The sequence below is a fragment of the Geotrypetes seraphini genome, chromosome 6 (genome assembly GCF_902459505.1).
Source record: "Geotrypetes seraphini chromosome 6, aGeoSer1.1, whole genome shotgun sequence".
In the NCBI taxonomy this organism is placed as follows: Eukaryota; Metazoa; Chordata; class Amphibia; order Gymnophiona; family Dermophiidae; genus Geotrypetes; species Geotrypetes seraphini.
The window spans coordinates 205,244,125-205,262,097 of NC_047089.1; the positions used below are offsets into that span (position 1 = coordinate 205,244,125).

At 41.7% G+C, this 17,973-nt stretch overlaps 1 protein-coding gene across 2 annotated transcripts in view; it reads right to left on the bottom strand.

The window, feature by feature from the left end:
* Positions 1-17,973, bottom strand: part of SLC23A2 (solute carrier family 23 member 2) — a 257,086-nt gene that overhangs the window by 108,812 nt on the left and 130,301 nt on the right. For both annotated transcript variants that reach the window (XM_033949751.1, XM_033949752.1), the window contains 2 exons: positions 7,263-7,351; positions 4,993-5,060 (listed from right to left, as the gene is read on the bottom strand). In XM_033949751.1, coding sequence (XP_033805642.1) covers positions 4,993-5,060; positions 7,263-7,351 — 157 coding nt within the window. The remainder of the gene's footprint in view (positions 1-4,992; positions 5,061-7,262; positions 7,352-17,973) is intronic.

The following is a 17,973-nucleotide window of genomic DNA, read 5'->3' on the forward strand; positions in this document are numbered from 1 at the left end:
ATGTAGTAAGTTTGTGAGGCAAGACCTTCCCTTGCAGAAGCCATGTTGGCTCTCCCTCAGCTGCCCATTTTTTTCCATGTGCTCGCAGATGCTGTCCTTAAGTGCTTCCATCATCTTACCCGGAACCGAAGTCAAGCTCACCGGCCTGTAGTTTCCCGGGTCAACTCTTGATCCTTTCTTAAAGATAGGCGTGACATTTGCTATTTTCCAGTCCTCCGGGATCTCCCCAGTTTTCAATGATAGATTACATATTTGCTGGAGTGTTTCCGCTATTTCCTTTCTCAGTTCTTTTAGTACCCTTGGTTGGATTCCATCCGGGCCCGGTGATTTGTCGCTTTTTAATCTATCTATCTGTCGTAGGACGTCCTCATGGCTTACTTCTATTCGCTCCAGCTTTTCATCTAGATCCCCACTTATAATCTCCTCAGGTTCTGGTACATTGGATGTGTCCTCGCTCGTGAAGACCGACGAGAAAAACTTGTTTAACCTGTCTGCTACCTCTTTTTCCTCTCTTACCACTCCCTTTCTGGTTTCATCATCCAACGGTCCCACTTCCTCCCTTGCGGGTTGCCTCCCCTTCACGTACCTAAAGAACGGTTTGAAGTTTCTCGCCTCCCCAGCCAGCTTCTCTTCTTTATCAATGCTTTGCATCTAACTTGCCAGTGCTTATGTCTCTTATTTTCTTCATTTGAATCCTTTTTCTATTCTTTAAAAGATGTTTTTTGGCTCTAATAGCCTCTTTCACTTCACCTTTTAGCCATGCCGGTTCTCGTTTCCTCCTCTTTCCACATTTGTTAATACGTGGAATACATCTGGTCTGGGCTTCCACAATGGTATTTTTGAATAATGTCCACACTTGCTTTACAGTCCTAACCTTTGCCACTGATACTTTTAGCTTCCTTTTTAATGATTTTTCTCATTTTATTGTTGTCGCTCTTTCAAAAATTAAGTGCCACTATAGTAATTTCTTTAGCAAAGTCTCTTCAGATATCAGCTCAAATTTGATCACATTATGATCACCATTTCCCAGCAGAGCCAACAAAGTTACCTCCCATACTATGCCCTGCATTCTACTAAGCACCAAATCTAAAATAGTTCCTCCTCTTCTCTGCTGTACCAGTTCCTCCAAGCAGCAGTCATTTAAGATGACTAGGAATTTTACCTTCTTAGCACTCCCTGGTGTAACATTTATCCAAAGTTGGGTTAACTGAAATCAATACTATCTCAAAAAATTATCTAGGAATAAAGCAAAAACTTCACACATGTACACTTGTACTCTCAAAAGAAGTGGAGAAAAAGCTTCATATATCAAAAAGTATAAGCCTCAGCCAAGCTGTAACCTCCACTCATATTCTTTTATAGGCATAAAAAAACTCCACTTTTTCATACTATCAATCTTCATATCTCCAGCCAACCACTGTTATTCTTTTTCAAAAATTCACCATGTAACTCAGTCCATCATGCAAAAAGCATAAATAGAAAACTGCTCTTTAAAAATATGCAATATTCAAACTGAAATAATGGCATATGCAGGTACATTTTTTTCAACAAAACAGTCCTTATCCTGATAAATCTTCATCACTGAAAAATTCAAAAACAACTTATCTCATGCTCTGCAGCTCTAAAACTCCCGACAGGTATCCTGTTTTGCGGTCTCATACCACTGCCTCAGGGGAAGACTGCACATTTTCTTCAGCTCACTTCAAACCTCCGTAACTGATCAAAAAAGCCATCTTTTAAAAACTCTTGACGGGATTCCTTTTCTGGACTGTTTTTACTCTGTGTTTATCTTTTAGAGATGAAGCTTCTCAATTATCCTCTAAAAGGCCACAACCCCAACTTCTTTAAAACTAACAGTCCAGGGATAACATTTCAAGGGGGGGGGGCGAAGCGATTTTGCAGTGTTCATGCATAAAGGAATAATGATGTTATCCATACACAATTTTACTACCACTGGTCTGCAAATAAAGCTACCTTTCCCTCTAGCACAGGGATCTCAAAGTCCCTCCTTGAGGGCTGCAATCCAGTCGGGTTTTCAGGATTTCCACAATGAATATGCATGAGATCTATGTGCATGCACTGCTTTCAATGCATATTCATTGGGGAAATCCTGAAAACCCGACTGGATTGCGGCCCTCAAGGAGGGACTTTGAGACCCCTGCTCTAGCACAAGAATATTCTAAACATTTTAAATATTCTGTCTCATCCTGAGCTTTCTTTTGATGCCCACATTTATTTTCCTTTTAAAAAGGCAAAATAGAAAAAGGACCAGTTAAAAAAAAAAAAAAAAAAAGATACGTTTCAAGAGAAACATTTCAAACTTTGGGAGCACAAAAAGCAGGCAACCTTAAATGATCACCAAGTACAAAAATAAAGTACTATATAGAGACAGTATTGCTATCTATATTTTCTATGTGATCTTAACATTCTTTTTCAGATGTTATGTACTTAGGGGGAAATTCTAAAACTGGTACCTAAATTTAGGCATCAGTAGGCAACCGGCCGGCACCTAAGTTAATTGAAAAACGCCGTTTAAAATGGCAAAAAAGGTTTAAGGGTCTGCCAATGCCAAAATAAAAGGTGCTGATTAGCAACTAGGTAGCTGCTTTAGGCTGCAGAATGCCAAAGTAGGCGTGGCTAACATCAGATGTGGCGTTAGGTGGGCTAAAGCAGCTACCTAGTCACAATTCATGCCAAGACAGGCAGTTGAAATGTAGGCCCAGAAAACCCTAGCTTATATTTTAGCTACTTATTTATGCAGTGGGATCCTAAAGTCAGCCCGCAGCTGCATTAAACTGATCGCAGCAGGGGAATTTATCCCAGATCAGCTGAGTTTGCAGGACTCCCTTTGCCTGACACCCCCAACATCTCTCCACTCGAAATCAGAATGAGGGATGCCCACTCCCTCCTGCTTGACACCCCCAAAATCCCCCACTCGAAATCGACAGGAGGATTGCCCACTCCCTCCTGCCTGAGAACACCCCCCCTAACCCCGTACCTTAAATGAAAATCCAGCAGGAGGGATGCAAACTTCCTCCTGCCGGGTGGCCTGCCTCTTCAAAATAGAAACACAAAAACATAGAAAAATGATGGTAAATAAAGGCCAAACGGCCAATCCAGTCTGCCCATCCATAGTAACCATTATCTCTTTCTCTCTCCGAGAGATCCCACGTGCCTATCATAGGCCCTTTTGAATTCAGATACAGTCTGTCTCCACCACCTCTTCTGGGAGATTATTCCATGCATCTACCACCCTTTTTGTAAAAAACGTATTTCCATAGATTACTCTGGAGCCTATCACCTCTTAACTTCATCATATGCCCTCTCATTGCAGAGTTTCCTAAGGCCCCTCCCACCTAGGCCAATCAGATTCTTAGGCCCGTCTCAGTGCATTTCAGGATGCACTGAGAAGGGGATGGCCCGCCATTTTGAAGAGGCAGGCATCCCTCCTGCCGATTTCAGATGGGGGGATTGAGGTGAGTCAGGCAAGAGGGCATGAGCATTCCTATCAATTTTGGGGAGGTGTCAGCCAGGAGGAGTAGGCATCCCTCCTGCTGAATGTGGCAGGTCTTCTATCCACCGCAGAGGACTCCTTCACCCCCCCCAATCAGCTGAGCTGACCTGCTGGCTCAGTTGATCGGGGATAAATTCCCCTGCTGCGATCAGCTTAAAGCAGCTAAAGTCTGGCTTTAGGATTCCGCAGCATAGATAAGGCGGCTGAAATGTAGGCTAGGGTTTTCTGGGCCTACATGTCAGCCGCCTATCTTAGCTGAATCAAGCGTGACGCTGTAACCGAAGCTGTCATGTGATTGACATGCAATTGGTGGCCACTTTTAAGGCAGCCGCCAACATAGGCGCCGGATACAGAATCCGGTGGTTAGTTATCTCCTAAACCTGAATGAGATTATCATTATACCACTGTAGGATCACTCTCAAATACGTACAGCATGAGGTGCATCCAAGATTGTCACCAGGAGAAGTGGTGCCTGAGGCAGCTGGATGAGGAGAATGTCCCTCTGATGTCAGAGCAACTAGCATTGGCACCCTTCCTCTGTTGCAGCCAGCTAGCCAGTCCCATTCTAATGAGATTCAGCAGCAACCACATCAAGCTGAGTTCCAGCAGTGGCAAGGCATATTGGCAACTCCCTTCTAAGCCTAGCAGCCCAGGTAGGTGCCTTTACTATAACTATGGATGTATCCATCTCTGGCAAGTCAATCTACCCATAATCGAATACTGGAAGATCATATCACCTGAAAGCAAAAGTGTCATGTGTGCAGTTTTTGAATGAAATGACACACATTTCAGTACACTTCAGTGTAAGATCTTTTTGAATGCCAACTGTTTTGATAATTAAAATTTGATATATAAGAACATTTATTTTCATTTCATATTTTCTGTTTCGCATCAAGTGCACATTCAACACTTGCTTTCAGGTAATGGATGCAATTCCCTTAATCAACAGGTATCTATTTCCCATCTCCCAGGTCATTTTTAGGAGTGGCTCATTAAAGTCACAAGGGCTTTTTGGGCAACATACTTATTCATCCCCATTTAATTTCAAGTAGTATATAAGGTGCTAGTTTTGTTTTTTCATGCTATTTATCACAAGGTTTCATAGCACTTGTCAAATGTTTCAGTTATGTACCAACCACAATGATCTTTATAATCAGAAATGATAATGCATCTTTCTACCAATGGGATTCAATAAGATATGCTAGCACTAGAACAATGGCCATTTCAGCGGCTAGGGTGAACTTGTGTAATAATCTGGACAACTGAGGTTGGCAAAAGACGTTAGGAGCTTAGTTATTAAAAACAACTCTTTTCATAGAAGCTTTTGGTGTGGGTGGTTAAGTAGCAGTAATTGACGAATGAACAAGTGTAAGATGGATTGAATTTGTCTGTTATGTGTTTTATCATGCAATTTTGTATGTTTTTTTTTAACCCACTTAGTTTTAGGTGAGCTAGAAGTGTTTTAAATAAATAAATACCTCTCGAATCCTTGGGTACCAGATATGCTCAGTATGTAACAATTCTGTTTCATTAGTCAATGATAAATCTGCAAGTAAAACACATATGGAATTTTCAAAACTGTCACCCAATTACTTCCCCTCTTCTGCAAAGAAATGTTTACAGGACTACAAAATAGGGTGGATAAAAATTGCCAATTAAAAAAAAAAAAAAAAAAAAGATATAGGGAATGTTAATTTTAAAAATTAGTGAAATTAGAAAATAGAACTTTTTAAAGTTCTAAAAATAATAGCTTCTTTATATGGTAATAGGATAATATCTGAAGCTATTAATAGGTTATTGGTCCCATTGTATTTGTAGAATATTAGAAGTTATGATTGTTCACGATATATTTCAGCAAGGTTCTTTTTATTTATTTATTTATTTAGATTTTTATCCCGTCCTCCAAGTAGCTCAGAACGGTTTACAAATAAACATTCACAATGGAGTGAATTGGACATACAAGATTATACAGTAGATTTAAATACTTGGACATACGAGACTGTGTAGCAGTTTAGATATAGGGCCTATACAGCAAATTAAGAACAGTAGTTTAAATATAAGTAGTTTAGTTTAGATACAAGTTATTTGAGTATAGGCTGAGAGTGGACTATACAGAAATTTAGGCAGAAGATTGGAATGGAGAAAGAAGGGTAGAGGTGGGATTTAAGGGGGTTGGGTATAGACTGAGGGTGACCTTTAGTGAAGAGGAGGGTCTTTACTATTTTCTGGAATGTCATTAGTGAGTTCTGTAGTCTGAGTTTTGTAGTCTGAGTTGGGGAGTTGGTTCCAGAGTTGGGGAATGAAGTGGCTGTAGGAGCGTTTGCGGGCGGTTTCTGAGAGGAGGGACCTTCCAGGGGGAATGCATTTTCACAAAATAACATCATAACTTCTAATATTCTACATAATACAATGGGACCAATAATCTATTAATAGCTTCAGATATTATCCTATTACCATATAAAGAAGCTATTATTTTTAGAACTTTAAAACATTTTATTTTCTAATTTCACTCACTTTACTCAATAAATTAAATCCTTTACCATAGAAACCATATACATAGATTCACATATATATATATATATATATATTCATTTATACATATGTGAATTTATGTATATGGTTTCTATGGTAAAGGATCTAATTTATTGAGCGAGTGAAATTAGAAAATAAAATGTTTTAAAGTTCTAAAAATAATAGCTTCTTTATATGGTAATAGGCTAATTATATTCTATGAACATTCCTTGTCACAACAGCACATGGAGATGAGTTACTTGATCTGATCAGACCTTGCAGGTGGCATACATGTGCCCTTATCTTTCACGTAAACTGCAAAGACAAATAAAGTCAAGGAATAGAGGATTTAGAGGAATGGAGTAGATCGAAACAAGTTAGGAGCTGAACATATTTTTGCAGTTCTAAGAAACAAGATTCTAAATGCACTTTCTTTAATGTTTGGGATCTACTGAAGAACTTGTAAAACAAAATCCTTCAAGGTGACAGGCCCTAAAGAGACTCCATTTTAGAATATTTTAAGGAAATTTCTGCACCAATGGCTAAATCAGACATGCATCTCGTAAAATGGGAACAGTGTAACAAAGAAATGCAAGATCTGGTTACCCAAATGAAACAGCATCATGAGAATTTCTCTTGCTTTAATGATAGTAAAGGGAGCCTGTCTGAATATGCACAAGTAAAGTATTTACTAACTTAGAAATATCATTTTTAATGCACTTACAAAAAGCAGACAGCTTTTTCCTCTTAAAGTCTTACATGTATATGATCACTGAAGGAAGAAACAGTTGGTTGCTGAAAATCATAAGACTGCAATATGGGCAAGGGTAGGACAAGCTGTAGGAAATATAGTTTATTGTAAATCATTATCTTTTTTTCTTTTCAAAAAAACAAACAAAATTTCACATTGTCCCTTAATGGTATCCACCCAGAAGCAGTACCTTGAACTTTAAGGAAAGGAAACAGAAGATTTCTGTTCATTGGACAAAATTTGGGAGACCCTCCAAAATTCTATACCTTGCTCCAAACACAATTTCTTTTACAGAAGAGGAAATACAGTAGCAAGGTCAAGGCAGTTATGAATGATCAGGTTCATTTTTGTTTTAGAGAGGCGCTTTCCCTCATCCTTCTCCCAGGCTGATTTGGGCTCCTTTGTTGGTGAAAGGCTGGAAGGGAAACCTGAAGAGATTCAATATTTCAGGAATGTAAAGGACAGAGCCACACACACAATGCTTACCTGTAGTGTTACACTTCCATTTCTCCAAGTTCAATATCGCTCTAGCAGGGGCTAAGAATGCAAATGCGCTGGCCTGAAAGAGGGGTAACCTACAGAGCAAACAAAATAAGTCAGAGGCATCAGATTTGGTCAATAGAAAACTGCCCATGAAAATATGTTACTATTCATACTGTCACAAACTGTGATAATTTATAAATTTTTAAATTAGGGTTGTACATCGATTAAATTAAAGCACCCCCTCACATTTCCTTCTGTATAGTGCAATATATATACAGAGCAGACAAATTCTCAAAACTGATACATTCCAATTCGATTTAAAAAAAAAAATAAATAAATAAATTTATCCAGATATATTAACCCAACCCTTCCCCCTCCTCCTAGATAAATTCTCCCCCAAAACCTCCACTTAAATAATCTCTTCCTCCCCAAAACACCAAGTAAGTATTCAGATCCCTGAAATGTAACGTAATCTTATTTGTACTCTAACTGTAATCTATTTGTTATATCACACAGTAACGTACAGTCAATTTAATATCCAATTTGCAAGTTCTTCCAGAATTAATCCAGGTACCTCTCCTCCCTTGTAACCAAAAAAAAAATCAAACAACCCCCAAAACTGTTGTAACTTCACTGGAAATGTCCAGTTAGCTCTTTTGTAATCCGTCTTGAACTGCAAGGTATAGGCGGAATAGAAGTCCCTAATGTAATGTAATGTAAAAGTGTTATTTCAAATCCCATTACCCTCCTTACTAAGCTAAAAATAAAATAATTTATTTTAACTTTGTTGTTTGGTGATTTTATCTGTCTAATCATATCATTCCGCATCTCTGTCTATTCACTCTTTTTTTTTCTCTTTACTTTCTGCCCTATATCCATCTTTTATGATCAACTTTTCTTCCTCCTTTTCAAATCTGTCTACTTTCTGTCTCTTCTCTTCCCTTCCGTGTCATTCATGGGCACCATCATCCCACTACCCTTTCTCTTCCATGGGTACCCTCTCTTCCCTTCCCTCCCTCTGCCCACCACTCTGTGCTCACCATTTCTCTCCTTCCCTCTTATCACCAATATCTCCATCCCTCTCAAACATCACCTTATCTCCCCCACCTGCATCTCCTTCTCCCAGCAAATCTTCCTGTGATCCGATCCTCCCCCCTCCCTCCCTAGTTTGGTCTCCTCTCCCCTCTCTCTCTATCCTCCCTTCCTCCATAGTTAGGTCTCTCTATCTCTCGCTCTCCTTCCTCCCTCCCCCCTCCTGCTGTGGTCAGGTCTCTATCCCTCTTTCCCCTTCTTCCCTCCAACCCCCGGGTCAGGTTGGGTAGATTGCTCTCCTTCCCTCCCAGTAACCCTATACAGCCTGCTGGCAGTTCTAGCGATTAAAGCATAGCATTGCTGACAAGCTTGCCAGCTCAACCTCTCATGATCTCTTCAGCCCCTGTTTACACTGGAACAGCTGATGTAACTTTCTGTTCCAATGTAGCAGGGACTGAAGAGACAGAGAGAATAGAGCCGGCGAGCTTATCGGAAGTGCTCTGCTTTAATCACTAGCACTGCCAGCAAACTATAAAGGGTTACTGGGAAGGATGAAAGGGCTACAGTGGACCATGGCAGCAGCAACAAGGCGACCCCCTGAGAGTGGGAGGCAGCAGCAGCTCCCTGGGAGTGGGTGGCGGTGGCAGCAGCAACAGCAGCTCTTTGGGGTGGTGGTGGCAGCAACAGCAGTGACAGCAAGGCAGCTCTCCGGGAATCTGTGGCAGGGGCAATGGAGCAGCAGCAAGGCAGCTCTCCAGGAGTGGGCAGTGGCGGCAATGGCAAGAGAGGAAGCAATAATACAACGTTCCTCCAACATAGGCCTAGATTCACAGATTGTGTCCCGACCAGTTTGTGATCGTACCCCGACCCGATTCACTAACCTTCTGGCCGATAAATCTCCCACCCAATCTGATCCGCCCATGCAAATGAGGGGAAATGGCATGCATAAGTAGGAAGCCATCAATTCATTAAACAGAAGAAGAAACACCGATTGGGTTTGCCGATCCAAAATGAAGCGACTGCTGAGGACCAGTCGCTTACTGTCCTTGCCAACTCTCCTGCTCTCTGCCGCCCTGAAATCCCAGTATCGAGGTTACAAAACAACCATCAAAATAAAAATAAAACTGTACATTACTCCCCATATATTCTGCAAAAAGCGCTGTGCAGTGCGAACCCGTAGTTTTAACCCATGGGTTTAAAGTGTGTTCTGTTCCATATCTGGCTGCTCTTGCCCAACCCCTTATATTTTCTATCCTATGGGAGACTGCAGCCAAGCTCAAGAGGGAGGAGGAATTAACAGAAGTGGGCCACAAGCCACAGGAAGCACCTAACATGATTGGTTGCACAACGTTCTGTGGGTGGAGGAACTCTTTCCCCCTGTAGTGCTGATTGGGTGGACATTATGAAATAGAGAGTGGGCCCCCAGGTCCCTGCCTAAATGCAGAGCAGGAGCAGGGCTCGTGAAGTTTAGTGTGGATGGATTTAAAGCTGCTGCTGCTTGCTGTTGGAAGTCCCGTCGAGGGCTGGCAGTGGGTGCTGCAGTGTCTCTTGCAGGTAAAGCCCATTTCCGATGTTGTGTAGGCACACGTTAGCTCTTCAACTAGACATGCAAAAACTATTCAAAGCATCACAACAAGTGCATGCGAAAATCGCATCTACAACCAACAAGGATAATCTGCTCATGTGTCTCGATCACTCTACAGCAGTGGTCTCAAACTCAAACCCTTTGGATTTGTAGGTACCTGGAGGGCCTCAGGAAAAAATAGTTAATGTCTTATTAAAGGAATGACAATTTTGCAAAAGGTAAAACTCTTTATAGTATATAAATCTTTACTTTTGGGTAAGTCTTAATAATAATATTGTAATTTATAGCTAAAGAGACATATGATCAAGAAACTGTTTTATTTTACTTTTGTGATTATGAAACTAAACTCAGATAAAACAAAATTCCTTCTGCTCGAAAAGGCCAAAACTCCCACCATTACAGAACTGGAAATTAAAAACACCAAATACCCAATACAGCCCGAACTCAAACTCCTAGGAGTAACGATAGACAGATGCTGCACAATGCAGTCTCAAATCAATAAAACATCCCAGAAAGCTTTTTTAATTATGAGAAATCTACGTAAAATAAGAAAACTCTTCGACCCAGCACAATTCAGGCTATTTGTCCAATCCCTAGTCTTAGGTCTACTGGACTATTGCAATTCCCTCTATCTACCTTGTCCTGCCAACATGATAAAACAACTTCAGACTATACAAAACACCGCCCTCAGACTGATCTATTCCCTGAGAAAATATGATCATATTACAACTGCCTTCCTAGACTCTCACTGGCTATTACCTATGCAAGCACGAATTCAATTCAAATTTTACTGTCTATTATTCAAAGCATTAAACGGCTCCGCCCCCTCATCTAAATAACCGCCTAAACCAGATCCTCACCTCAAGACAAAGAAGAACTCCGAACCCTTTTGCCTTCCCTCCACTCAAGGGCACTCAGCGCAAAAAGATGTTTGATAACCTTCTGGCGACGCAAGCAGCAAAACTTAACCACTCCATCTCCAACCTGTTGACGGCAACGGGAGACTTCAAAACTTTTCGAAAAGAAATCAAAACCCTACTTTTCAAAAAATTTATCCAGATATCTTAACCCAACCCTTCCCCCTCCTCCTAGATAAATTCTTCCCCAAAACCTCCACTTAAATAATCTCTTCCTCCCCAAAACACTAACCAAGTATTCAAATCCCTGAAATTAACGTAATCTTATTTGTACTCTAACTGTAATCTATTTGTTATATCACACAGTAACGTACAGTCAATTTAATATCCAATTTGCAAGTTCTTCCGGAATTAATCCAGCTACCTCTCCTCCCTTGTAACCAAAAAAAACAAAATTAAAAAAAAACCCAAAACTGTTGTAACTTCACTGGAAATGTCCAGTTAGCTCTTTTGTAATCCGCCTTGAACTGCAAGGTATAGGCGGAATAGAAGTCCCTAATGTAATGTAATGTAAACATACCGAGGGCCTCAAATAGTACCTGGTGGGCCGTGAGTTTGAGACCACTTCTCTACAGTAATCTGTGGGATCGCTTGTGGGGGGGTGTCCAATCAGATCATTTGAATGCTGAATCTATAGTGAATTGGTCGCTTGGCCTCAAATCTCCCAACAACGATCCAGATCGGTGAGTTTAGTGAATCTAGGCCAAAGTGGAGTGCACTGGAAGTGTTGTCAGCCAGACTCATTAATCTTGTTAAAAATTTTGTCAAACAATTCATGTGCTAATCGCGTTATTGACACGTTAATTGTTCAGCCTTTCTTTAAATATAAATATACATGTGTCTTGTGAAATGGTAAATGTCACTGAATGGCACTACACTGTGAAACTTCAGTAGATTTCTGGACTGTCTGCTTTTTAACCTGTCCTGGCTGTGGAGAGCTAAAATGTGGTGGATACTGCATGGAAGCAGAAAGCCACATGACCAGAGGGAGCCAGAGATATAGGCGGTCTAGACCAGATTACAGGGAACTAGGGATTAGTTGATAAAGGGCAAGACTGCCCAGACTTGTTTGGAAGGTTGATAAGGGGTGAGAAAAAAAGTGTGCCGAGTTCAGGCTATGGCAGCAAACATCCAGAAGAAGGTTGGTCTTGCTTAGGGCAAGAATGGCGAAAAGGATCATCTGATAAATTTTCACAGGCATCAGCTGGTCTTTAAGATCCTTATTCAAAACTAAGGGCTCCTTTTACTAAGCTGCGTCAGCGTTTTTAGCGCACGCTAAACCCGCGCTACGCAGCTAGAACTAATACTAGCTCAATGCTGGCGATAGCATCTAGCGTGCGCGCTATTCCGTGCGTTAATGCCCTAACGTAGCTTAGTAAAAGGAGCCCTAAAAGCTGACATTACCCCTTTAATAAAAGCAAACCTTATCTTTTGAACCATCTGTTTCATTTATACGTACATTAAGCACAGTTACTTACCATAACAGGTGTTATCCAGGGGCAGGAGGCAGATATTCTCTACATGTGGGTGACGTCATCTATGGAGCCCCATAGCGGACAGCCTCGCAAGCAAAATTGCTTGAAGATCTTCAAAGTTTGCGAGTGCCTTCTTGCCCGAGTCAGGTCGCGCGTCACCTCAGTTCAGATAGCTAGAAAAGAAGCCAACCAGGGGAGGTGGATGGGTTGCGAGAATATCTGCCTGCTGTCCCTGGATAACATCTGTTACAGTAAGTAACTGTGCTTTATCCCAGGACAAGCAGGCAGCATATTCTCTACATGTGGGTGACCTCCAAGCTAACCAGAATTGGACGGTGGGAGAGTTGGCAAATTAGAACAACAGATTTTGCAAAACTGACTGGCCAAAATGGCCATCACATCTGGAAAAAGTATCCAGACAGTAGTGAGAGGTGAATGTATGAACCAGGGATCAAGTGGAAGCCTTGCAGATTTCCTCAATAGGAGTTGATCTGAGGAAAACTACAGACGCCGCCATCGCTTTGACCTTATGCCCTGTGACTCGACGCTGCAGAGGGAGACCAACCTGAGCATAGCAGAAAGAGATACAAGCAGCCAACCAGTTGGACATGGTTCGCTTAGAAACAGGACACCCCCAACCGATTTGGATCAAAAGATATGAAAAGTTGAGGAGCAGTCTGATGAGATTGAGTGCGTTGCAAGTAGAAAGCCAACGCACACTTACAGGCAAGAGTATGAAGCGCCACTTCTCCAGGATGAGAATGAGGCTTCGGAAAAAACACTGGAAGAACAATGGATTGATTGAGGTGGAAATCCGAAACCACTTTAGGCAAGAATTCAGGATGTGTAAGGAGGACTACCTTATCATGATGGAAAACAGTAAAAGGTGGATCAGCAACCAAAGCTTGCAACTCACTGACCCTGTGAGCAGACATGAAAGCGATAAGGAACACTACTTTCCAAGTGAGGTACTTCAAATGAGCCCTATCAATTGGCTCAAAAGGAGGTTTCATCAACTGAGCAAGGACCACATTGAGATCCCAAACCACCGGAGGAGACCCTTCATGAACCTGGACCCTTCATGAACCGGGAAACCACAGAAATCACCCGACCACACTGAGTGCACTTCTTAAATCCGGTAACAGGCCGGGACATAGGGAAAAAGGCCAGCCACAGCCGAATGAGGCCAGGTGGCCTGGTGGAAACCCAGGATCCCTCGGGCTGAACAAACGGAAAAATAAAACTTTTTTTTTTTTTGACGCGCCACACAGCGACTAACTCGTACAAAACAATAAAGCAAGCCGCAGTGCAAGAAGGCACTTAGATTCCACGCAGAGCTGAGAGACAGGGCTTTCTGGCTCCACGGAAAACTAAGAACTGAGGCCACGCTGAAGAGATGCACGCTCTGGCTTGGGCGGGAAGGCACTCGTACATGCACGGTGCAGCACTCGCACATGCACGGTGCAACACTCGCAAACTTTGAAGATCTTCAAGCAAGTTTGCTTGTGAGGCTATCCACTACGGGGCTCCGTGGATGACGTCACCCACATGTAGAGAATATGCTGCCTGCTTGTCCTGGGATAATATAAATCATACACACACGTACAGTGATGTGGAAAAATGTTTTTGCCCCCTCCTGATTTCCCCTATTATTACTTGTGTGTCATAATGATTGGTAACTTGACAAAATGTACTATAAGACAAAGGGAACCTGAGCAAACATAATACTGTATAGCTTTGATTTATTATTTCATTTATTTAAGGAACAAAGTTATCTAACACCCACATTGTCCATGTGAACCAGTAACTGTTTCTCAGCACCTTTAGCAGCAATATTTGCAAGAGGGAATATGATTTGTATACCACTTTTGTAGTTACACATTCAAAACAGTATATATATATATATATATATATATATATATATATATATATATATAGATAGATAGATATATATATAGATATATATAGTCATGTGAAAAAATTAGGACACCCCATGAAATATTCAGTTCTTTCTTAAGAAATGTTCACATTTTGATGTCAAATCTTTTATTTATTTATCTCTGGAAAAGAAAGTGATGTAATTGCAGGTAAACAACAACATTTTTCCTTGATTTACTCATGAAACAAAAGATATCCACAAAAATGTGTATTCTAACTGAGGAATAAATTAGGATACCACCACATATCCTCCCACTTAAAAGTGACTCAAATCACACACAGATGTATCACATCAGGTGCACATGATTAGAACATCGTTACTCAGCATTTTGAAGGAGGTTTGCCTTACTTAAACCTTGGACATTTAGTTTGGTGTGCTCATGACTGCTGCAGTGAGAGTGAACACCATGGTGAGATCAAAAGAGCTGTCTGAAGCCTTCAGAAAGAAAATTGTAGCAGTGTATAAGTCTGGTAATGGATTGTAAAAGATCTCAAAAGAATTTGACATTAGCCATTCCACGGTCTGGAAAATAGTGTACAAGTGGAAGACTTTCCAAACAACTACTGTGAACATGCCTCTGTGTATGTATATATATATATATATTGGTTGATTAACCAAGGGAATAGTTACTTTTTCACTTGGGTGATATAGGTGTTCGACAGCTTTATTCTTTAAATGATGCAATATAAAAATACTTATTTATTCAGGTTCCCTTTGTCTACTATGATATTTTGATGAACAATCAAAATCTATTCAATGTGATATGCAGTCAAACCTTGGATAGCGAGTAACGCTGTTTGCGAGTGTTTTGCTAGACATTTTATTAATTTTTAACTCACAAAACTAATGTCTTGCTATACAAGCACGGCACGCACAACATAAGAACATAAGAAACGCCTTCGCCGGTTCAGACCGAGGTCCATCTAGTCCAGCGATCCGCACCCGCGGAGGCCCATTTAAGTACTCCTTTTTGGAGACCCAGAATTACCGTATCCCTCAATATGATATGCAAGAAGGTTTGCATCCAACTTGCGCTTGAATCCCAGTACAGTAGTCTCCTCCACAACCTTCCCGGGGAGTGCATTCCAAGCACCCACCACTCGCTGCGCGAAACAGAACTTCCCGACATTTGTCCTGAGCCTACTGCCACTCAGTTTCAGGCTATGACCCCCTAGTCCGTGTCACATTTGAAAATGTTAGTGCAATGCATGCGCGAAAGACCCAAACAAACCCAAACAAACTGAAAAAGTCACAAAAACTGCCAAGCCCAAAATAAAGGTTTAAAATAAAGATGGAGCATGCATAGCACACACTCAAAACTTAAAGATACAATTTTTTTCTCCAAAAAGATTCATAGAATAAAAGAAGCAAGTTATAAAAATAATTATCGGTGCTATCACATCGTCAGTTTTGAGATTCTGACTAGCAGTTTAAATGTCTTCATTGGGGAGCCAGAAGAAAAGAAGTCTTCACCTTCCACATCCTTTCTCTGAGGATAAAGAATGTATTGAACTTATGTAGCAAAGGCTTGGAACGAAAAGTCGCCTCTGTACCTGTGGTCCACGTTCAGGCAAACCCTCTTACCAGCCATAGCATTACCATAAGAACATAAGAATTGCTGCTGCTGGGTCAGACCAGTGGTCTATCATGCCCAGCAGTCCGCTCATGCAGTGGCCCTCTGGTCAAAGACCAGTACCCTAACTGAGACTAGCCCTATCAGCATACATCCTTGTTCAGCAGGAACTTGTCTAACTTTGTATTGAATCCCTGGAGGGTGTCTTCCCCTATGAAAGACTCCGTAAGAGCGTTCCAGTTTTCTACCACTCTCTGGGTGAAGAACTTTCTTACCCTTGTACGGAATCTATCCCCTTTTAACTTTAGAGAGTGCCCTTTCGTTCTCCCTACCTTGGAGAAGATGAACATCCTGTCCTTATCTACTACCTTGAATGTTTCGATCATGTCCCCTCTCAATCTCCTCTGTTCGAGGGAGAAGAGGCCTAGTTTCTCTAATCTTTCGCTGTACGGCAGCTCCTCCAATCCCTTAACAATCTTAGTCGCTCTTCTCTGGACCCTTTTGAGTAATACCATGTCTTTCTGCATGTACGGGGACCAGTGCTGTATGCAATACTCCAGGTGAGGGCGCACCATAGCCCAGTACAGCGGTATGATAACCTTCTGTTCATGATCCCTTTCTATCATTCCTAGAATTCTGTTCGCCCTTTTCACCACCGCAGCACATTGTGTGGACGGCTTCATCGACTTGTCGATCAGAACCCCCAAGTCCCTTTCCTGGGAGGTCTCTCCAAGTACGACCCCGGACATCCTGTATTCGTGCATGACATTTTTGTTACCGACATGCATCACTCATCTGCCTTGTTAATGCCCATTCCTCGAGCCTGATTATCTAACGTTGCAGACCTTCGCAGTCCCCCTGCGTCTTCACTACTTTGAATAACTTTGTATCGTCCGCAAATTTAATCACCTCGCTCATCGTACCTATGTCCAGATCGTTTTTAAAGATGTTGAAGAGCACAGATCCAAACACTGAGCCCTGCGGCACGCCACTGGCGACACTCTTCCAGTCCAAGTATTGTCCATTTACCCCCCACTCTCTGTTTCCTATGCTCTAGCCAGTTTTTAATCCACGTGAGTATTTCACCCTCGATTCCATGGCTCGCAATTTTCCGAAGTAGTCATTCATGTGGAACCTTGTCGAACATCTTCTGAAAGTCCAGATATACAATGTCGACCGGGTCGCCCTTGTCTATCTGCCTGTTCACTCCCTCGAAGAAGTGCAGCATGTTTGTCAGACAAGATCTGCCTTTGCTGAAACCGTGCTGGCTGGTCATCAGACTGTGTCCGTCAAGGTGATCAATGAGCGCCTCTACCATCTTTCCCAGTACCGACGTCAAACTCACCGGTCTGTAGTTTCCCAGGTCTCCGCTCAAACCTTTTTTGAAGATCAGCGTAACATTCGCCACCTTCCAGTCCTCCGGAATCTTTCCCGTTTTGATCGACAGATTGGCTATTAGTTGAAGCAGTTCAGCTATGGCCCCTTTCAGATCCTTGATGACCCTCAGATGGATGCCATCCGGTCCCGGGGATTTATCGCTCTTGAGCCTATCAATCTGCCTGCATACCTCTTCTAAACTGACCATTAACCCTGTCAGTTTCCCATTTTCACGTCCAGCATATAGCCTGATGGGTTCCAGTATGATGTGTATATCCTCTTCGGTAAATACAGATGCAAAAAATGGGTTCAGTCTGTATGCGATTGCCTTGTCCTCCTTTAGCGCTCCCCTTGCTCCTTGGTCATCCAATGGACCATTAGAAGTCAAATCTCCATGCAGCAAATGACTCAGCAATTCAGGTACAAACCGATCCATAATAGCACAATGTCCAATTAGAGGTAATAAAAGCGACCTTAAAATGACTAGTCTCCAGCACCCTTCTCCTACAGACCCTGTGCACAGATTTTATAAGCACATTCTTGGGAGCACATCCAGCAAACACAACCTGGGAGCACTATTTTATTCAAAAGTAAAGTGCAGATTATTTGTTTTACTTTATACTTTATAGTACATGTATTTTGTATTAAAGTTTTGGGGTTGTGGAATGAATTGTCTGAATTTACATTATTTCCTATGGGGAAATTCACTTTGATATACAAGTGCAATGGATTACAAGCATACTTCTTGAACGAATTATGCTCGCAAACCAAGGTTTGACTGTACAGTGGTACCTTGGTTTACGAGCATAATTCGTT